The sequence below is a fragment of the Dermacentor albipictus genome, chromosome 1 (assembly GCF_038994185.2).
Source record: "Dermacentor albipictus isolate Rhodes 1998 colony chromosome 1, USDA_Dalb.pri_finalv2, whole genome shotgun sequence".
In the NCBI taxonomy this organism is placed as follows: Eukaryota; Metazoa; Arthropoda; class Arachnida; order Ixodida; family Ixodidae; genus Dermacentor; species Dermacentor albipictus.
Window position 1 is genome coordinate 92,216,418 of NC_091821.1, and position 23,020 is coordinate 92,239,437.

The 23,020-nt window shown below is 43.2% G+C and overlaps 1 protein-coding gene across 6 annotated transcripts in view; it reads right to left on the reverse strand.

Annotated features, from left to right (window-relative positions):
• Positions 1-4,126: 4,126 nt before the first annotated feature.
• LOC135902673 (uncharacterized) overlaps positions 4,127-23,020 on the reverse strand; it is an 84,484-nt gene continuing 65,590 nt past the window's right edge. For 2 of the 6 annotated variants that reach the window (XR_010564563.1, XM_065432886.1), the window contains 3 exons: positions 17,400-17,442; positions 14,214-14,341; positions 4,127-4,505 (listed from right to left, as the gene is read on the reverse strand). Coding sequence is in view for 2 of the 6 variants with exons in the window: in XM_065432886.1 (XP_065288958.1) it covers positions 14,233-14,341; positions 17,400-17,442 (152 nt within the window). In the remaining 4 variants the exon portion in view is untranslated. Of the gene's footprint in view, positions 4,506-6,895; positions 6,959-12,868; positions 12,895-14,213; positions 14,342-17,399; positions 17,443-23,020 lie in introns of all 6 variants that reach the window. The other 4 variants (XR_011511772.1, XM_070532949.1, XR_010564564.1 and 1 more) reach the window with 4 other exon arrangements.

Consider the following 23,020-nt stretch of genomic DNA (forward strand, 5'->3'; position numbering starts at 1 on the left):
AGGCCTATTTGAGAGACTAATTCTCATGGACGTTCATGACCTTCCCTACATTTTTTTTCGTTGGTTTGATTTTTCTCTCCGTTGTTGTTTTTCTGTCTTTCAATTCCCCTTTCCCTTCCCACCCAGTGCAGGGTAGCAAACCAGAATCTCATTCGGTTAACCCCCCTGCCTTTCCCATCGCGTTTATCTCTATCTTTGGTATAATACAAGCGGTTTATGCTGGTTATATTGCTACATCATTCTATCACTAGAGTTGCTCATGCCTTGTCTTACATTCTTGACAAAGTTATTCCTTTCTTCTTTTTCCTTTATTTCCTTAAAGACCCCCACACGGGGGTATTACATAAAGGGTGGGATTACAACAATAGTTACAACAATATTAGTTCAGGTTATTCTTAGGTTAGTTAGGTTATATCGCGGTGATTAGATCATTCTCAAAATTCCTCGGAATTGTGAGAATGACAGCCCACAAACAAATGTCATGAAACAAAACACCGACAGCGCATGCTTTTATGTTAAATCTTCTCAGGCTGAATATATTAAAAGTGCCAAACAATAACAGAAACCTGAAAATCATGTAAATATTTTGGCGCGGCTATGCACTATCTCCGGGATCGGCCCACGTAAAAGGCCGCGTTTCTACCAGAAAGCTCGCCTTCATGCATACGTCGCCGCCAGAGTTTCTCTGTGAACATTATGGTTACATAAGCTGATGTTCCCTGGAAGCGTGAGAAGTAGTCAGGGATCTTTGAATTCTATCGCGTTCCACTCTTAAAGCGAACCTTAAGCGTCCTCCAATACTTTTTTCATGTTCCTCAACAATTTTCTCATTGAACTTTTCACCTTATTATAAAAATTGAGAAGTTCAATAATTATTTAAGTGTAATTATATAGTTAGGCGGAATGTGAAAAATAATATGAGTATCTCCAAGCGACGGCAAACAACATTGCCTTGGGTTTGCCCAGCTACATAGCATTTACATATTTTTAAAACTTGGCCCAAGTTAAATGAAGCACCTTGTATGAAAATAAAATTGAATATACACCCCTTGCGGGTTCAGTGACATGCAGCCCAATTTTCTGCAGCAGAGGGGCCCGAATTCTTTCTTTTTTCTTTGTTTCTTCCAACATCATCACGTATATATTAGTTGAGGCTCATCTTTTATCGCGACGTTTCCCTGGGAGCACATAACTCGACACCATTAGCAACGACGCTCGAGTGTATCCTTTGTGTTCAGGATTGTTTTGCTTAGTCTAGTCGCGTAAATATCACGTCTCGCCAACGAGTGACAAAAACTAACCTATAAATGAGGACAACTGCCTATAAATTCCTAAGGGATTGATGAACGAAAAATTGGCGGCGGCTTAGCTCAGCTAGCCCTTGATATGCAAAGCGAAAGCTTGGTTTAGCCTAGTTAAGCTTTGGATTCACTGGTTATCCTTTGATTTAGCTGTAATTTTTGTACTTAGGTATACAACCATCGTTAAACCGGGTATGACGGCTGTGCCTAGGTATACGTGGTTAGACATGACAGGGATTAGGCTTCGGCAGACACGCGTGGTTCGACGGTGCGACGCCTGCTGTGCCACAGGGAACGCGCAAGTGCAAGACATGCAAAGAGACCCCGTGAACAAGCGCAGCGTCGAAGCTCAAACGGACAGGGCGCGAACGCGGTCGCTACATTGATCTCTACGGTGCGACGCCTGTTGCATTCCGGACCCTCTCCAGCGAAGCAGCTTGCCGGGCGATATCCACGGGTCGTTCAGACGCCGCTTGGCGACGGCGGCGCAAAGCCTCCCGCTCCCGCGCAACGCTCAGCGACGACGTCCCGGCCTCGCTCTCATTCATGGCCAAGCTCGCACTGGGTAGGCGAGCGCGGCGCTCCTCTTCTCCTGGCGCGCGGCGAGTCGCGTGGTCCATAGAGTTAGTACAACCAACTCTAGAGGAAAAGCTGGCCCAAAAAAGTGGAAACCGCTAGGGCGCCGCCCTGTTGCTACTGGTCAATGTGGCCAGCGCAGTTACTATTTAAAGATCTGAAAGCAAGTACAGGTCACCTTATGCTTTGTCATTTAAAAACGCGTACCTGATGGCTCTATGAAGGTGATGCGTTAATATTGAGTTTACGGAAAGCGCTTGCTAAGTGCGTGACTTATGTAAATCCCGGTGTACGCATTCATGCAATAAAACATGACACCGCTTTCGGTTTCGAATCTCTGTTTTTTGGATGAGTAGTAGTTTCGTAACGTTTAGGTTTGACATGCGATCGCGCGTCAACATTGGACGCTATGGCACATTCGTGCCTTTTGTGCCACCGAACCCCCGAAGTGCTCAGGCTTATACCTTCACATGTAAGTAAACGAATGTGTCTTCTTGTTCAGAACATCGCGCGAGTAGCCAGCTCTTGTGATGCATCACGATCGTTTGAGAAGCCTCACAGTAGGGCATTTTTTTACATGTGCATCGGTGTTTTTATTTGCAGCTTTCCCTTCAGTAGGAAATTGCTGGCCAGGCGGACCAGCGCACTGGAATTGTACTGGCAAAGCTGCAAGAAAGTCATAGAACCTGTTTAATTGTTGCACATTGAACAATCAAGCTTCTACAAAGTTTACAGCAGAAAAACAGCCTGATGCCGAATATTTTTGTGCCACGAAGCAATCAAGAGGCGAGTGCCTAATACGGACGAAATCGAGTGCATCAACCCACATATAAATAGCGTAGGCGTTTTATTAGCTGTGCAATATTTTCAACACTTCCTTGCATGCTATTTCATGTGGAATATCTTTTCTGGTCACAAATGTGTGCAGCGAATCTATTTGCATGATCGACTCCGAGCCTGTGGGACCGTTCACTTGCGCTTGATGCTGAGTCTTTGACATGTATCCATAAACTGCAGATATGCACATCAGACCCCTACGAGCATTTTCAAAATTCGATTATTTGAGACAACAGGCACATATGCAATACTGACATAATCTCAAATACTACTAAGCAGAAGGGACACATATTTGTTGAGTATACTCACAGGTAAAATAAGTAGATCATGTGGATAGCTCCAGCTCATTTTCCTTAAATCAGTGTGCATAAGGGGACTGCAAAAATATATTTTTTCTCGTGCACCGATTATTTTGCTATATAAGGAAGAGAACCCACCATGTTAGTGTAACATATCTTGTACATCACGCTAATATGTGCTTTAATTTACCAAGTGAGATGAGTTACTTTTATGGCTCATTCAGTCAGATCACACTGCAAGCTGCCTTCATCAATATTCAATTGAATTTTGCAAATGTTTAAAGAAACATAGTTCTCTATTACGCAGATATGCAATAGCAAGCCCTTCTGTGTTTCCCAAAGGTAAAATTAAAGCTCTATATGAAAGAAAATATTTCTAGTCAGAAACAACAAGCAAAGATGGTGAATGTATAGTATCAGAAGTCCAAGGTACAGAAATTATGATAAGTGTCGAATGATTTTAAGGAAAGAACGGCATCTAAAAATACAAGACTCTTTAGTGGAGGTCAAGCAAGTCAATAGGTAGAATACTCTGCAAAATTATGCAAGTGATGGGATGGCAAACAATGGGTCAGGAAATGCGTTGTTTTTCTGCAAAACAAAAGCTGATGATTGTCATTACATAAGTCACTTTAGCATCATGAGACTGTTGCTTGATAAATTCACAAATAAACCAGAAACAAGACACGCAAAAATAAAAATACAACTTGATGATGCTGTCTCCACACTGGGATAAATAAAAAGAAACGGATCGGATCTAATGCGGACATATCAGACGCCTTGTGAAATACTAAAGGAAAAATTCAGTTTCGAGCTATGACACTTACTGCATAGATGCACTAATAGTGACAGTTATCACTGCATATAGAAATTGAAAGCATTCATGCAGACAAGGATGATTCTTTATATTTTTGGCTACCACTTCAAATGCCTCCACCAAGCATTACAATGCTGCACGCAGCAATACTAAGTATCTCAAAGCAACGCCTGCAGGTAAAAAGCAAAAGCAGTCAAAGTGCTGGTGTATTCTGGATACTATGTTTGAAAACTTTTAGGCAAGAAGAGTACAAGAAGCAGACATAAGAACTGTATTTATTTCCATTATTACCCATTTGAATGATATTTTCTTTTTGCTTAGACAATGCCCTACGCCTAGCCACAGCAGCTTCCTCATCCAGACTCCGGAAGCCAAGAGGCTGTGGAGGCAAATGCAGGTAAGAGGCAAGAAGCAACAGCACTGGTATTGACATTAATCTAATGTCTTTCTTTTTCTTTCGTTTAGGCAGCCAGCACACCTCGAACAACCACCTTGACTGTGGATGTGCCACCCTAGTCGCCAAGGAAACATTTGAGGGAAAGCGGCAGGCAATGTGAACAGCCACTTCTCCGTGCAAACAATGCTCTTTCTCTCGATGACTCCTACGCCTCGCCACGCCAGCTCACCGGTGCAGACTCCAACAGCCTCCTTGACTGCGGGTGTGTCAGTAGATTCCTGTTGTATATATGCTCATAATAAACTTCAGTAAACTTGAACTTGATAATAAACTTGAAGGCAAATGCGACATTGATGCATTGCTTTTTTTCACATTTAGTGTGCACATGCATGCTATACTTTGCAGTGCTACAGAGCGTATTTTGAAGCTTCCCTCTATATTTTGAACCTTTAATTACGTATGCGTTGTGTGGCCCTCAATGTAGTTCATGTTGTAGCAGCTGCTTTGCCTGTGTATCGCACGTTGGATTAAGCTTGTGATATCCACATGTGCAAAAGGCGTATACTTCTCTCACATATACAAATTAAGGTTCTGTGTAGTCCTCAGTGTTATGATAAAAAGAGAAAGTAAACAATCCGATCGTGGAATTGTGTTTAATACAGTAAATCCTATGAAAGTTATTGAATTCCTATGAAGGAATTGTATGTATACATATAGAAAAAAGAGGGGTGTGTGTGTGTGCGTTTGTAGTGGGGGTATTGGATTAGGGTGGTACGAAAAAACGTACCAACACCTTCTATATATTTATTTATACACACACCTCACAGGCTCCAACTGGAGTATTGCGGGAGGGGGGCAAGAGAAACAACATGTGGCGAAAACAGGAGCAAAAACATAGCTAACATGGAAAACATTGCTAACAACAAATCAAACAATTGAAAAAAATTGCATCAAAAGACGCCGAAAAACATCAAACAAACGAAGAACAACAACAGCACTCTGGACGATCAGAAACGCGCATGGCTCATCGAACTCCTGCAAAGAACTGCAAACGCATGTATATTTATAAATTGCTTGCAAGGATAGAGAATGACAGTCAAGTCACATGGTACAAATGAAACCTGTGCGCATAACTACGGAATCAATTTTTTAAATGTTTCTCTAAATGAGTCCAGATTATTCATTTCAACAATGTGGCTTGGAAGATCGTTCCAAGCTGCTATTGCCAGAGGCAATGCAGATTTGTTGAATGCATTTGTGTGGCCAAAAACACGTGTGAAACTGTGTGCGTTATGTAAGCGGTGAGATGTGCGAAATGGGCGGGAAAGGCGTAATGTAGTTGCGTGTTGACTGTGAGTGATTTTGTGCAGTAAGCAAAGCAGAGCTATCGTTCTTCTAGATTCAAGAGATGGGAATGATAGTGATTTCTTTATAGCAGTAACGCTAGAATGCCTACTGTAATCTTTCGCGATGAAACGTGCGGCACGGTTTTGAACAGATTCGAGAGAATTTATTCAATATTCCTGATGCGGCGACCAGATGGCGGAAGCGAATTCGAGCTGAGGACGAACAAAGGTTCTGTACGCTATTTCACGAGTGGCTGAAGGGGCTTCACGTAGGTTTCGTTTTAGGTAACCAAGTGTGCTAAATGCTTTTAAAAAAATTATGGGGTTTTACGTGCCAAAACCACTTTCTGATTATGAGGCACGCCGTAGTGGAGGACTCCGGAAATTTTGACTACCTGGGGTTCTTTAACGTGCACCTAAATCTAAGTACACGAGTGTTTTCGCATTTCGCCCCCATCGAAATGCGGCCGCTGTGGCCGGGATTCGATCCCGCGACCTCGTGCTCAGCAGCCCAGCACCATAGCCACTGAGCAACCACGGCGGGTGCTAGATGCTTTTGCTGTAACGTGTTTTATATGCGCCTTCCATGATAAGTTTGTTGTAATATGAATACCGAGATATTTGTACAAGGGGGTGACAGTGACAGCATTGTTATTAAGCGAGTAAGTGTAAAGAGAGTTAGTTTTCTTTCGGCTGACAGTCATTAATTTGCTTTTTTCTGTATTTAGTGACGTTTGCCATAGCGTGCACCAGTTTGTAATCTTATCTAGATCTTCTTGAAGAGTGATGCGGTCGTCGGGTGTCTTAATTTGGCGATAACTACGCAACCATCAGCAAATAATCTGATTGCTGATGTTATGTTGGATGGCAAATCATTGATGTAAATGAGAAATAATAGCGGACCCAGCACGCTACCTTGAGGTACACCAGATGACACATCGGCCAAGGAAGAAGAATGATTGTCAGTAAACGTAAACTGTTCGCGGGATGTGAGGAAGTTCCTTACCCATGATATTGTAAGGCTGTCTAAATGTAATGATGATAATTTGGCTATTAATCTAGAGTGGGGAACGCGATCAAAGGCTTTGGCAAAGTCTATAAAGATACTATAAATCTGGAAACCATTGTCTAGTATGTGAATAGCTCGCTAGTGAATTCGATTAGTTGAGTCTCACAGGAAAGTTCTTTCCTAAAAGCGCGTTGCTTCGGATAGAAGAAATTGTTAGCTTCTAAGTGCTGCACAATATTAGATGCTATGACATGCTCTAGTAATTTACATGGAATGCTTGTTAATCATATGGGTCGGTAATTACATATCTTACCTTTATCGCCGGACTTAAAGATGGGAATGATTTTCCGGATTTTCCAGTCACATGGTAGTTTTCCTGTAGATAAGGATTGCTCAAAAATGCGTGATAGAATGGGGGCTGTATATGTGGATGTATGCTTTAAAATTTTATTATTTATACCATCAACGCCGGCTGAGGTAGAGACCTTTAGTTTCTTAATTAGAGATGAGATGCCGGAAGCATCCATCTTTATTGGTGCCATATACCTGTAGTTTGCGTCTGCGATTGCGGGAATTGTAGAGTAATCCTCGCGGGTAAACATCTAGATAAAAAAATTATTAAAAGCAACTGAGGATTCTTCTGAAATAGGTGCTCCGGTATTGTCTTGGAGTGAAATTCGGCCCGAGTCTTTTCGAGGGGAAATCACTGCCCAGAATTTCTTAGGGTTATTTTGCATCAGGGATTGGAGGTCATGTGAAAATAATTTGTGCTTAGTGCTACGAATGTTACAGCAATATTCTTTTTCGGACTCTTTATGTTTTAACCACGCCACTCGGGTTCCTTGCCGCTTAGCAATTCTGAACAGGCGTTTCTTTTTATTTTTTAATGAGTGTAGCGTCCTGTGATACCATGGTTTTGAACTATTTACCCGGAAGTGAATTAGTGGAATATGAGCGTGCGTAAGCTGCATTAGTGTTTCCGTAGAGCTTCCAGTTTTCCTCAACAGGTCGGGAAACAAAATTACGTATGAACGAGCTGTAGAAATTCTCCAAACCTATGTTGATGGCAGTGAAATCAGCCTTCTAATAATTAAATATGCGCTTAGGTGTCGTAGTGTGTTTGTATCAGAATAGTTCTATTGTAAGGTTAACGAGTAGACGGTCACTAAAACCAGGCATCAAACAAAGTGATGCAACTGTTTCAGGGATGGATATGAAAACGAGGTCAAGAACATTATTGGCATGGGCGGGTTTCTGAATCATTTGCACTAGAAAAAAGTTTAGTGCAAGTGCTACGAAATCGTTGGAGTGTTGGCAGGGTGACGTTAGGTTAGCCCAGTCGATTTCTGGGTAATTAAAACCCCCAAATAAGAATATGTCAGCTTTAGGAAATTTCGTAGTAATTTCGCAAAGATTTTCATACATATAAGACGAACGTTTCTATACTGCCTGGTGGTCGATAACATATTCCAAATACGTTCTTAGAATGCGAAGATGGCATGCAGGCCCAGGTTATTTCAAGTGAGCTTGAAATTTCAAGTGGAAAGGCAGTAATGTCTTTTTTTTTGTACGGCTGTCAATACCCCGCCGCCCCTTCTTCCATCCCGGTCTTTACGATAGATGCTGTGGTCAACTGTTGTAGGACTTCGTCATCAGTGATAGCGGAATGGAGCCATGTTTCCGTGACTAGAAGAATATCACAATTACTGGTCTCGAGATGCGAGCGAACTTCGACACAGCTTGGGAGTAAACTGCGCATATTCGGGAAAGATATTGAAATCTGCGCTACATCATTATGCACAGTTGGATTACGAGGTGGATCACAATCAGATGAGACTGCCGGCCTTTGAAACTGCTATCTAGATGATTGAATAACGCTGTCAGTGTCAGCGCAATAAGTAAACACGGTATTCTCTATGTGCAGTTTATCGACGGCTAGTTTAAACGGAACATTCTTGGACTTCGCAAATTCTTTTAACTTTCTTCTGGCTACTCGTGTTTGGAATGAAAAGAATTCGCGAACAGCGAAAGTTGCATTTTTGAACTTAACCTTTTTCTATTACTCTTTGCTTTTCCTTGAAGAAGGTGAATTTAGTAATAATCGGTCTACATTTACCCACTTCATATTTGCCAAACTTCCTCTATAGACTCATTCTAGACTCATTCTAGGTCCTCTAGACTCATTCTTTTAAGGTACCGTAACAAAGCCGTATTATGCATAAAGTTCATACAACTAACTGTGATATTACTACACACGCCAGGCGACGCGAGCTACATTTTCCATGACTCGCATACGCGACTGCACCGGATGCCCTCCATATTATTCTGGTTAATCGTGCTCACTGCACCGAAGCAAAAGAAAGATCATGGGCGCAGGTGCCTTTAAAGCATCTCGAACTTGCGAGGCGCCGCTGCGCGGGCCAGGGGAGCTGCCCGTGCGAACACTCCCTGGCACACACGTGCCTCGGCGGCCCCAGCCTATGCACCGTTCTGCTTCGAGCTTTGATCCCCCACTGTCCCTTGGGTGCCCTGGAGCTCCTGCCCCGCCTGCTTTATTATAATCTCAGGTGCTCTCCTGAGATTTCCGTTTGTCGGTTACATGTGCCCTATAGTTGGACCAGTACTTGTAATTAAAGAAATGCGATCTATCGTAGCGACGATAGATCGCGACAGTGGCTTCTGCAACATACCGCGCCCGTGCGAACAGAATTACGGAACGCCAACGAGGAATCTGACCACAGCTTCGGGCTCCTAACTCGTAACCTCGTCGAGTGACACTCCTGCAACAGGCGTGACCGCTGAAAGCCGCATACCGCCAAAAATTCCAACAGGATTATCATCCGGTTGTATAATTGTCACCTGCATGGCCAACATGGACCACACCCATACCATCCCACAACATAGAATAAAGAACCAACTTATAAAGCCCAAACATACGGCTGCACGCACATCACATCACCACACTACAAGCGAGACGCCATGCTACTACGCTGCTACGGTTGCCAGATTAAAACTGACTACTGTCACCAAGTTTAGCTAGCGTCTCAGGAGCTGGCAACCTCAGCGCGTAGCAACATGGCGGCGCTCTTGCGGTTCCCGATTTCAATGCATGGGCCCTATGGGTAGCTTGTCCTCTAGATTCAGTATAGAAACTCTATGGCGTGGTCCGGCGGCGACCCAGCTGGGAAGAGCACATGCGCCAAGCCGGCAATGGCGGCTGCGGCTAGCGGATGGAGCTTGACGTAGCGAGTCACGTGATGCGTTGCTAAGGCTATGGCGCAGCTGCGGTCAAATGAAGGTCAAATTCGCGGCGACGGCGAAGCTCGGCTCGACAAGGTTAATAAAGCTTTCCCTTTAAAACTAAATACGAACCCTTACGCTGTATATGACACAAACTGACCCTCCGACAATGACAAATAGACCCCATCCTTCAGTCTATGGTATTGTTATGTTACTTGTATTGATTTTTTTTACATTTTAGGAATATTATTGATGATAGGGAAGAATACAGGCATTAACTGTAGTAGGAAGGGGCTGCCTTCATTGAGTAACGTGTCTTCTTGTTTGTTTGTTTTTCTTTTTAATGATAATGTTTATTTATTTTTTATTTTGTTGCCAGCCAACTTTGTCATTTTCTTTTGTTGCGAGTCAACTTTGTCACAGGACGATAAAATTATTAGCTAAGCTCCAGAGGTGCATGCGAACATACTTGTACTTCTCTGGGGCGAAGTATAGGAAGTGTAATTAGCTTGACACGTAGGATTTCTACTGAAGTTTTACTACAACACTAGTTAGGAGTTAGAAAATGAGTTTTCGGTTATCGGTGTCCATGCGGCAGTCCGTCGTTTCCGTTGCGTTCTCTACCTTGTCGTCAGGTTACCTCCTGACCGTAAGATCCACCCTTCCCATTGGGAGAAGAAAAGACATTGCTTCACTCCACCAGATAACAACAAAACTATATGTATTTATTCCCTACATCCAATAGCATTATGTCATAACCTGGCATCCCACGTAAACCTGTATCATCGTACAGGTGTATTGGATTACATGGATAATTGGCATAAAGGTCTTTTTATATAAATATTCCTTACTAATGATTCACCATATCTTGAGGTTTGTTGTTTTTATGAGCAGGGTAGCAGAACAAGAAAGACAGCAGTGTCCGTCTCTTGCTACTCACACACCTTACACGCGTTAGGACTGATGCAATGCATACACAGTGCTTGGTAGGTTCGCTATATAGGGTGTCCCAGCTAACGTTAGTAAAGCTTTTCGATGAAAAAAAAGGAATTAAAGAAACATGGATCAATAGGCGATTTTAATACCTGCGGTGCTTGGTCAGTTCTCTAACAACCGATTACCGCAGGTCTTATGATTGCATCTTGCACCGCGTTTTTTTATCCTTTTTTCTTGTTTTTCCATTTTTGTCGAACACCTTGGCTAACGTTAGCTGGGACACAGGGTATAAGCAAAATGAGTTTGGGACTAGACACTCTTTAAAGATTCATTTGACCGAGCACAAGTTCTTTAAATCTGTGCACTGAAGCCCTTCAGTGCAAATGCTGAGACGCACGTGGAATGGAAATGTTGCTAAAGTCACGTGCGGCTGCGGTATTCTTAGCCCTCATCTGAATTAACGCTGCACTTTTTTGTTAAAGGGAAGCTGAAGAGTCTGTCGAATTCAATAAGACGCTCATATACGGATGCGGGAACCTTATAAACCATGTCGGTAAAATTTGGGTTTTTTTTTTTCAATTAGGAGCGACGTAATCGTCGGTTGAAATTGCGCTGTAGCTCCGCCCCCCTTTGAGTGAGCGAGCGGAGCGGAGACCGGAAACCGCGGTGTTGTGACGTCAACTCTGCTTCGTTCCTTCGCAGCGTCCGCGACCGTGCCTGACCGCGCTTGTTTCTGCGTGCGTGCCATCGTGTATCTGCTTCGATCGACCCTGCATTCCTTTGTTGGTGCGTCTGCGTGTATGTAGAGTGGTAGTCAACGTGCGTGGTAGTCAACGTGAGTGGTAATCAACGTGAGTGTTAGTCAACGTGAGTGGTAGTCAACAGATGAAGGTCGCTACACGTACCGCATGAACCGGGAAGCTTTTCGCGCGTTTAAACCGTCTTTGTAGATTGCCGACAGCTTTGGACAGCGCACAAATGCCGACGATCGCATCCCCGCTTACGTTCCACGAGGAGGCATGCAGGAACACAACACTACAGTTGTTTGACCGGAAACTAGCTCACTAGATCACCGAAAGATCGCCGAGATCACTAGATCGCTTTGGAAAAAACACACTCACTAAAGAGCATTTCCAACACGAGGAGATCACAAGGCTTTGCTTTCGTTCGCGTCTAAAGCACTGCTCGCACCAGCATCGTTTGCTTCTTCGAGAGGCCGGCTCTTCGCAATCGGCTCGTACATGTAGGGAGTAACGCCGAACTCCTCAGAAAGACGCAGTCTCTCTAAATTTTCCATTACCGTCTCAGAAAACAGCACCAAACTACCTGGCACCGCGCTTCATGTGTAGCGGCAGCGGTCGGCAGCGGCAGAGTTGACGTCACGACGCAGAGTTGACGTCACAGGCGGAAACGAGACGCACGAGCTGGGCGTGTCCGCTGCTGCACTTTTCGTCAAAATAAAATATATTTGCGCTTTCTTTCGCTCAATTTGGATACGATATTCGAATTCGGAGGGTTGAAAACCATTATGTACAGATGTTCACTCATTTTTTCTGGAAAACCTTTCAGCTTCCCTTTAAGGAAGCACGCTAATAAACCAGCCGAGTGCTGCCGTGGACACCGGTGAATGCCATTTTTAAGAGCGGAAGCAACTAGAATATTTACAGAAAACTGCTTCAATTCATACACAGCATAGACCTCACAGCACACATATAATGCACATATACACATGAATAATTATGCTTTAAGGGCAAATATTTATTGCAATAAAAAAAACCGGCAAATCCCACATCCTGTGGAAATTGACGTTATGTGAAGCAGTGTGCTGGGAGCCCATGCACCAAGTTAACGAAAGCACCAAGACGTAGGCTGCTGTTTCGTGACCTACATTACATTCATGTGATTACGTATCATTTATGCTCGTCATGCACTCTTGTCATACTATGTCAATTTTGGTACATACCCAGTTAACGAAGCGACCATGAAAGCACCAAGATGTAGGCTGCTGTATCATGACCTACACTATACGAATGTCATGGCATTCATGCCATGACCTATCATTTGTGTTCGTCATACATTCTTGTCGTACTACGCCAATTTTGGTACGTACCGAGACGTAGGCGACTGTTTCATGACCTACAAAAAAGACAAGTTATGACATTCATGCCATGATCTAGCATTTATGTTTGTCATACACTATTGTCATACTATGCCATTTGTGATACCTACAAATTAACGAAACGACCATGAGACCACCAAGACGTAGGTGGCTGTTTCATGATCTACATGACACACGTGTCATGATATTGTTACGAAAGGATAAAAGAAGAGAAAGGAAGAAGAAGGTCGTGAGACACTGGCTGCTGCGTGTTGTTGCTGGTCAGCCATGTTAACCACACTGACTCTGCTTGTATATATATTGTAAATACAGTCTGTCTATACTCCCAACATCCCCGTAACAATAGTCATGTCATGACCGATCTTTATGTTGGTCATACGTTCTTGCCATAGCATGGCAAAAGTCGGTGCATACCAAGTTACCGAAACGACCATGAGACCACCCAGATGTAGATAGATAGATAGATAGATAGATAGATAGATAGATAGATAGATAGATAGATAGATAGATAGATAGATAGATAGATAGATAGATAGATAGATAGATAGATAGATAGATAGATAGATAGATAGATAGATAATGTCAAAGTGGCAAATGATCTGCAAGAAATGCATCACAATAAACAAAATTTACCCACTCAGTGACGATTGCAGAAGGTCACGTTCCAAACCACATCAATATAATATATATATATATATATATATATATATATATATATATATATATATATATATATATATATATATATATATATATATATATATATATATATATATATATATATATACGAAATGAACGCGCATTGCGGAATGGGGGGCGCATGAAGCAACTGCGTGGGTTTGCAATAGTATTCGGAAGACGTGCCACAATGTTCGACGTTATTTAGTGCTCCACCAAAATTTGGCACGGTTGCGCAACATACTTCCGATCACGTCTACTCGCTTTCGTCAGTAAACACCCCGCAGTTGGCGACATCGCAGCTTCGAGCCTCGCGTAAATGGCGACAGTGGCTGGAGGGAGGACGACAGCTGTCGCCGCTCAGGCGCTTGCGCATCGCTCGCGCGGCGCGGGAGGTGTGGGAGATGGCGCTTCCCGATCGCTGCTCTGAACTTCCTGCCTCCCTTTGTGGCGGCAAACTCTATTAGTCTACGGTTGCCTGATTACCGAGTCCCCTCTACTTTAGCGTCATGGCATTTAACCTCGTTTCTTATTCCGCCCGCACGTCGTTGACGAGCGCTTGCGTTACTAAATACGGTATTGAAGGAGCTGGTGCTCGAAACGCTTCTAGAAAGGCAAATTAGTGTGTATTAACGAGATATACCGTTGGGATACTTACCAGCATTGCGCGAGAACGTTTATTTGCAGCAGAATGTCAGGTTTCCTTCTCGTTCACGTGCCTTGATGCATTCGTGGATTTGGAATACGCCGCACTCACACCAAAAGCAGGCATAATTATCGAAGTCACTAAGGAAAAACAAGATGGGCACGGCTGTGATACCTTCTAAAATAACACTCTTTTCTAATGGAAATGTCTGATCCTTGTGGACTACGTAAACCTGAAGGTCACTGTTGGAAGTGCAATACTAGAAAATGAACTGAGGCCTTCCACCATATGCAAGATTGCACAGCCTTGACCCACCACCGACGCAATTGCATCAACATGCTAATCCTGGTGTCCCGCAAGTATCCTACAATGGAAGATGCCTAGAGGGTAGCTACCACATAGAAAGAAAATCCAACACTCTCTCCTGGAGCATCTTTGGGAAACGTCTCTGAGAGCGCCATTTTAACAAACCGTCTCTGAGTTACTCTTGCCTCTTCCTTCCCAAGCGGTAACCACCAATAAGGGAGGTCATTTCGTTTGTGTACTACATAAAACATTTTCATAATCAAACGACACCTAGGTCATTCTCGGTAGTATTTGTATATAGACGTGGCACGCCGATCTGTTAAGGTAGTTGTGTGTTCGTCGTAATTACTCGACTGGCATCCCAAAGAAAATATCCAATATATGTGTGGAAAGTCCTCTGCATAGCCAGAATATGCGATGCCCTACGAAAATACGCCCTTGGCCGTGCATCAATCTGCTGAAGCTAACCCGACGGCATGCCGTTGACGACGCAGGCATAAAAATTCGCCCTTCGAGAAACATTCATTACACAGGCTGTCTCAACTACCATGCACCAAGATTTAAATATATGCAAATATCACGTAGCTGGACAGAACCAAGGTAATGTTATGTGCCGTCGCTTGGACATACTCAGATCATCATTTTGCATTCCGCATAATTACATAATCGGTCCTATTTAATTAATTAGCTTCTCAAATATTATAATTAGATTAAAAGTGTCAATGAGAAAACTGTTGGGCAACATGAAAAAGTCCCGATACAGCTTTCTGTTGGGCCATACGCGCTACATAAAAGTGTTTCTTCCGAGCGTGACAGAAGCCCGCGAGTACAAGCAAGTTGGGCATCAATTTTGCGTGTATTCGCGGCCTTCTTTTACTCCCGGAAAAACACATTTATTGAGCACGTACTGAGCAACAGAAAGCTATAGTATTGCTATTGAGGACGTCAGGGTCAAAGCACGGGATAATTTTGTAGCCGTAGACGTCGCTCAAGCATCGGCGTTAGACTCTCTGCGCGCTGTCACTATCTTCAGTAGCATAAATGTTCGTACCATAATCCCGCTAAGAGGCTACTACAGGCGTGATATACGACATTCATGCGGCCATCTCAAACAAGGATCTGCCACTTTTGATTAAGCCTGCCAATGATGGGACTTAAATACTCAACAGGCTCTTCTCGAAAATTCCCGATGTGCAAATATCGTCTTTAAAAGTGACTGCCTTCCGTCGCATGTCAAGGTAGGTCCTTCATGACATGCTGTCCGGCCCTTTGTTCCCAAGCCACTTCAGTGCAGAAAACGCCAGAAATTCGGTCACGTGAGTGCCGTCTGTGGAAATTCTACGATATGTTCGCGTTGTGCAGCACATCATTCTGCAGACAAACAGCCAGGCTAAAACTTATAAGAGTACGAACTGTCAGGGGCCCCAAGACGCCTCATCATAGGAATGTCCAAAAGTTAAGTGGGAACTCTCTGTCTTGAAGCAAATGGGGAGGGACCGCTCGACTAACCGAGAAGCAGCTGCTGACGTCAGGTGACGTTGCTCTCGTCGCAGGCGCTTCCGTATGCTCTAACTATAGGAAAACCATCTAAACTGCCTTCTCCACGAAGCCCGAACGGATCCTTCCTACTCCAATGGCAGTCGACGATTACTAAATCTAGAAGGCAGTGGCGTAAACGAAGCTGTAACTTTTCTCCCGATAATGTGTCCTTATCATCAGGTAAAAAAATTGGACAGAAGTTTTTTAACAAGAATGTGAACCCGCCAGTGGCCTACACTCTCGAGCGAAAGAAAACTATTGTCCCTCAGCATGGCCTCACAGCGCAACCTTCAGACAGAAATGAAACATATAGATTAGATACTTGTAACCTAAACGATTAGCATAATATCTGCAGGATACATAAGTCAAGCTGCAACAAACAAGTTGGAAGCATCAGCTCGGCTAAATATGGACAAATGCCACCTTTACCAACGTTCAGCTTACGCTGTACATGTTCAACATTTTCTCATCACTGAGGATTGCTATTTCGATAATGTGAGAAATGTATGTCTAAGTGTCAGAGGTCGTGCTTCCACTGAGCACCAGTAAAGTTGGTCGGCATCGTGTACCATAAATTAGGCCCAAATACTTGGCTGGTATAACGTAAGGATTCCTTTAGGTGAATTGTATTCCTTTCATATTACCCACCGCTCACGGCCAGGAGTTCCCGGTGGTAACTTATTGGAGCATGGTTCGGAGTATTGACGAAGTGCGAAAAGGAATACGATTAGAATATCATAGTTGCATTATACCGGAGTATAAAATCCGCAACGCCAACTGCATAAACTTTTCGCGAGATACAATGAGTACAGTGTTGCGCTAACAGGAAAATAAAGACTTAGGAAGAAAAGTAGGAAATGATAGGTCGAGCCTTGAGTCTGTTCTGATGAAGTCGTGCCCTCATGCGATGCAGGCTAGCTTTGAAAACCAATTGGCGATGCTACGCTCAGCCGGGTACCCGAGCTCGGTCGTAGGAGCAGTCTCAAAAACATTGCTCCAGAAGGTGAAGGGAAAAAAGCTAATGCCTAGCCCTGAGCAAAAAGGATGCAGTGGTGCCAGACGTCCGCAAACTTTCCTGCAATTTGAGGAAAGTCGCAAATAAGTTTAGTGTGCCTGTTGTTTCCTTGGCGCCACGCAAATTGTCTGGACTGTGTCCGCGCCTACGCCGCGTTGATAAAGAGTCAGGATGCCATAAAAACCACACCAAACCGTACGTGAAATGTGGGACGGGCGTTATATACCAGATACCGCTGAAATGTGGGAAGTCCTACGTGAGCCAAACGGGAAGATGTGTCAATTACCGGGCCCGGTGGCATGAACTGTCTATAATGAACAAAGGTAATGGTCACTTACCTGCGCGTTGCATGGATTGCTTGGCAGGCAGATGTAGCCACTACTGCGTGAGATCAAGATAATCGACAGGAGTGGCAATACGTTAGCAAGAGAACTTTTGGACGCATATCACGTAGAAGAGAGAGGCACCAGTTACATTAGTGACAAGTCTGTTTTTCTGTTTAGTAATGAGATGAAGCTGTTAAAAACGTCACTGTAATGGCTCAAGGCGACACTGTTGTACGCATGCGCATTTGTTGATTCTCCCTGCTCTAAAGTTCAACCTATCGTTTCCTACTTGTTTTCCTAAGTCTTTATTTTCCTGTTAGCGTAACAAGGTATTAATTATATCTCAACCAACTCGCCCAGCAACAAGTTCTATTTTTTGCGAGATGGCAAGAACATTTGGTTTTGTTTTTCTTATCAGAGCAGAAAAAAAAAGCTATGCCAAGAGCATAGGCAAGAACACGAACCTCATTTGACGGCAAATGGGAATCATTAAAGTTTTGTATTTGAGAAAACGTGCGCAAGTTGGTTCCTATTACAAATAAATAAGAGTGGGGACAAGCGATAACCTTGTCTCACTTACACGTTGATATGAATAGATCCCGATGCACAGCCATTAACTATATCTTTGTTGAACCATTACCTTGACAGACACTGATGCCTTTAAAAAGCCGAGACACAATGTTTAAGCACACGAAACAAGAAGCAGGGATAAACCTTGTCTAATGGCCTTTACAAGATAAACCTGCACTATCGTGACATGCACAAAAGTTCCTTCTTTCAAAACCCATCGAGTTTCGACGAAAACTTCATGCATTATACGTACAGCTATAATGCCTCTGTTGTGAATATTTTACGATGAGCGTTGCAGTCAAGTGTCTTTATTTGATCCAGCTTTCTACAATGTAGCTACATCCCTGCTCTTTGCAATAGTTACATTTTGCCCTTGATAGAACATGGCAGCAGATATTTGCGTGCTTCTCCATAGACGGTAAACAGAATTTTAGCCATCATAGAACAGTGTTGAAGTTAAGCCCACTCCGGGCACCAGACCCAATCTCATTTACTTAGCCAGGGAATGGAGGCAATTGCTTGCTTATACTTCTGTTATACCGTTGTTGTTATAATACCTCCAAACCATAATCCTGACTTAGCTGTGGTAGAGAAATAGAAAATTGTTTATACATACATACACACACACACAAACACACACACACGCATATATATATATATGCAGGGTGTTTCAACAAAACTTCCAAACATCTTTAAAAGTTGCCTGTAGCAGATATCATAATTCTAGTTCATGAGCTGGTCTACTCGAAGTGGCGGACAATAGTTGCAAAAAAAACTGAGATGCAAAATCGACTAATTAATAAAAATTCACTAACTATGTTTTAAACTAATCAAATTGCAGCCCTTATTTCAATTTACAAATTATAGACGTGGAGTTCACAAGGCGGATCCAGTTGGAATGAATTTTCAAGATGGCACCAGTTTCGAGATATAAATTCTCGAACTTTGCGGAGAAATGCATTGGCGTTCCATTTAATTTGTTAAAAAAACGTCGTTTCATGCACACTGAAGCGCACAAGTAACTCGAACGCCAATGCATTTCTCCGCAAAGTTCGGGAATTGATATCTCGAAACTGGTGTCGTCCTGAGAATTCGTTCCAAGTGGATCCGCCTTGCGAAGTCCACTGCTAGAATTGGTAAATTGCAATGTGAGTTATAAGGTAATTAGCCAGAAAGTTAATTAGTGAGTTCTTGTTAATTATTAGATTTTGCATTTCAATTTCTTGCGCAAGTATTATCCACCGCTTCGAGTAGACCGGCTCATAAACTAGAATTGAGCTATCTGCCACAGGCAACTTTTAAAAATTTTAGAAGTGTTCGCTGAAACACCCTGTATATATATTCGGCTCAGCGTTAGCAACTGGGGTAATTTATTACGTGCATTTATTCACATACTTTGTGGGGTTCACATCTGCAACGTGTCTAACCCCTACACCGATTCATAAGCGCATGTCTACTGACGAATGCAAGCCGTCAGCCGTGCTGACATTGAATGTCCCCGAAATCAGCTTAGTCATCTAAAATATTGTAAGTGGTATCACACGGCCACATCGGCAGCATTTACTATTACGAGTGCCGGAAGCAGAATAAATGTAGATGGACATGTCCACAAGTCTGCATAGACTTTTAAACATATGTAGCAGCAGGGTAGCCGTCATCAAGCGTGATTTTTTCTTTCCGATCGCTAAGCAGGCAACAAAGTGCTTTAATTGTTGCCGTTGTAACTCGACTTCAGAGCATACTCTCTGGAGAAAAAATGCAATGGGACCCACATGTATGCATCAAAGGAAGGCGACGAGACCGGCTTTTCTGTTGCGCTCATTTCCGAGCAGCTGCTGCAACCGACACAACGATTGGTTGGCGGTACTACATGCGGTGTTGAACTGTTCCACTTCGCCACTTTTGATTAGTATACGTCTTTTCTAACGGCGCGTATGCGGTTTACAAGTCGGCATGCTCGTAACTAGCAACGCTACCACCAACGTCTGTAACACGGACGCTTTTATTTCCCTTTCCGAAGAGGATTCGTTCTCAAAAGTTCACGAGGCACCCAATTGAATACGTGTATCTCACTTTGAAAGCACATTTCAAGGATATGAACGAGCTTTGAGACTTCTAATGCGTATTTTTCTGCAGCAATTACTGCAAAAGTGACAAGTACAACGGCCTGCACCATCGATACGCTCGCATAATGGAAGACGCGTTTCACCGCAACGCTCATTGGAGGAGTGTTTACATGAGGCAAGCGGCATATTGCAAGAAAGAGCGCGAATAAAACACGGACACAGAAAGGAGACAACACATGCGCTAACGTCAACAAATGGTTTCATTCGAAGCAGTGTGCAAATATATGTACACGCAGATCCCAATGAAACAGCGCAGAGGCCATGCACACACTAATCAACAACAAAAAAGCTTTTTTTGACCAATTTATGGTAGAGATGCTCAAACAATGAGAAACCAGACAATTTTTCCAGCTTCAGTCATCAACCTAGTAAAAGACAATAAGGGAAACCGAGAGGCTCAATTTTTGTTGATCACGACCATACAAAGCCAAGAGACAATGAAACCAAGGGAATCATAGGAGAAATTCAGCATCATCATCAGCCTGGTTACACCCACTGCAGGGCAAAGGCATCTCCCATACTTCTCCAACTACCCCGGTCATGTACTAATTGTGGCCATGTCGTCCCTGCAAACTTCTTAATCTCATCCGCCCACCTAACTTTCTGCAGCCCCCTGCTACGCTTCGCTTCCCTTGGAATCTAGTCCGTAACCCTCAAAGACCATCGGTTATCTTTCCTCTTCATTACATGTCCTGCACATGCCGATTTCTTTTTAGAAATTAGTTGTGGTTTAAATTGATATGCAGACAATAATGAGGAAAACAGAAATGAAAGTGGACGAAAAAGCTTACCGTCAGTAGGATCCGAACCCGCAACCTCCGCATTACGCGTGCGTTGCACTACCAATATATGGCTACGGCTATCAATATGGCGATGGCTATCAAGCCGGACACTATCTTGGGTAGTTATGCGTACTAGAACAAGGTCTCGGAGCGTTAGTCACTGCCACTTAAGGCAATCGCAGACGAATGTGCAGCATCCCTCTTTGCCTTATAGCGTCACGTAATACGTGAACAGGCATGGCGCTAATAAACCATCGTATACTACCTAATAGCACAGCTATAATATTCGCCTGTTTGGGCAGCTACAAAAGAATACCCTTTTAAAAGACGCTGTATAGAAAACCTCACAACGTATAACAGGGCTATTCAGTGCAAGCTTTGTTTGATACATTCAGGGAAACAGAGACATAAAACGCGAATTGCGACAAAGTAATATGTACAGCATGCACAAAATGACAAGAAATACAGCATAAAAATAAAATTAACACAAAACTTACGAGAAAGTTTCTTAATATGTAAACGCCATTTTTAATTGCTCAAGCGGCAGTCATCACTCACGCAGAAATCACCTCTCATAATTGTTTACTTTCATCATCATCAGCCTGGTTACGCCCACTGCAGAGCAAAGGCCTCTCCCATATTTCTCCAACAACCCCGGTCATGTACTAATTGTGGCCATGCCGTCCCTGCAAACTTCTTAATCTCATCCGCCCACCTAACTTTCTGCCGCCCCCTGCTACGCTTCCCTTCCCTTGGAATCCAGTCCGTAATCCTTAATGACCATCGGTTATCTTCCCTCCTCATTACATGTCCTGCCCATGCCCATTTCTTTTTCTTGATTTCAACTAAGATGTCATTAACTCGCGTTTGTTCCCTCACCCAATCTGCTCTTTTCTTATCCCTTAACGTTACACCTATCATTCTTCTTTCCATAGCTCGTTGCGTCGTCCTCAATTTGAGTAGAACCCTTTTCGTAAGCCTCCAGGTTTCTGCCCCGTAAGTGAGTACTGGTAAGACACAGCTATTATACACTTTTCTCTTGAGGGATAATGGCAACCTGCTGTTCATGATCTGAGAATGCCTGCCAAACGCACCCCAGCCCATTCTTATTCTTCTGATTATTTCCGTCTCATGATCCGGATCCGCAGTCACTACCTGCCCTAAGTAGATGTATTCCCTTACGACTTCCAGTGCCTCGCTGCCTATTGTAAATTGCTGTTCTCTTCCGAGACTGTTAAACATTACTTTAGTTTTCTGCAGATTAATTTTTAGACTCACTCTTCTGCTTTGCCTCTCGAGGTCAGTGAGCATGCATTGCAGTTGGTCCCCCGAGTTACTAAGCAAGGCAATATCATCAGCGAATCGCAAGTTACTAAGGTATTCTCCATTAACTTTTATCCCCATTTCTTCCCAATCCAGGTCTCTGAATACCTCCTGTAAACACGCTGTGAAGAGCATTGGAGAGATCGTATCTCCCTGCCTGACGCCTTTCTTTATTGGGATTTTGTTGCTTTCTTTATGGAGGACTACGATGGCTGTGGAGCCGCTATAGATATCTTTCAGTATTTTTACATACGGCTCGTCTACACCCTGATTCCGTAATGCCTCCATGACTGCTGAGGTTTCGACAGAATCAAATGCTTTCTCGTAATCAATGAAAGCTATATAAGGGTTGGTTATATTCCGTACGTTTGTTTACTTTAATTTGTTTAATTTTGTTCGACTATCCACGAGGTCAGAAATACGGCTTATTTTTTATTGAAGAAAAATGAAGACCAGCAAATGATAGGAAATATCTCGGCTCTTCATTAACTGCAGCACACATGTTAGCCTCTGTATGAGCACTAAAACTGCATGGCTTGTGCATACCGTTTCACGGAGAAGCCCGCGACCAAATACTCGCTAACATTTCCCCCAACTGCATTCAACTAAATCAAAATAGACCTAGATCAATCTTGCTCCCACATAGCCTTCTTTTTCTGGGGTTACGTTAAAGCTCTTCGCGTTATTTATAGCTTTAAAACTATTTTGTTTATGGCCTGTTTGTGGTGGTGACGTTTGGTTTTATTTATTGTTCTTTTAGTCACAATGAAAACTTCTGGGTCAAAGAGCCGCTTTTGTGCGTGTGTGTGTTTTTTTTTTCTTGGTTGGGCTC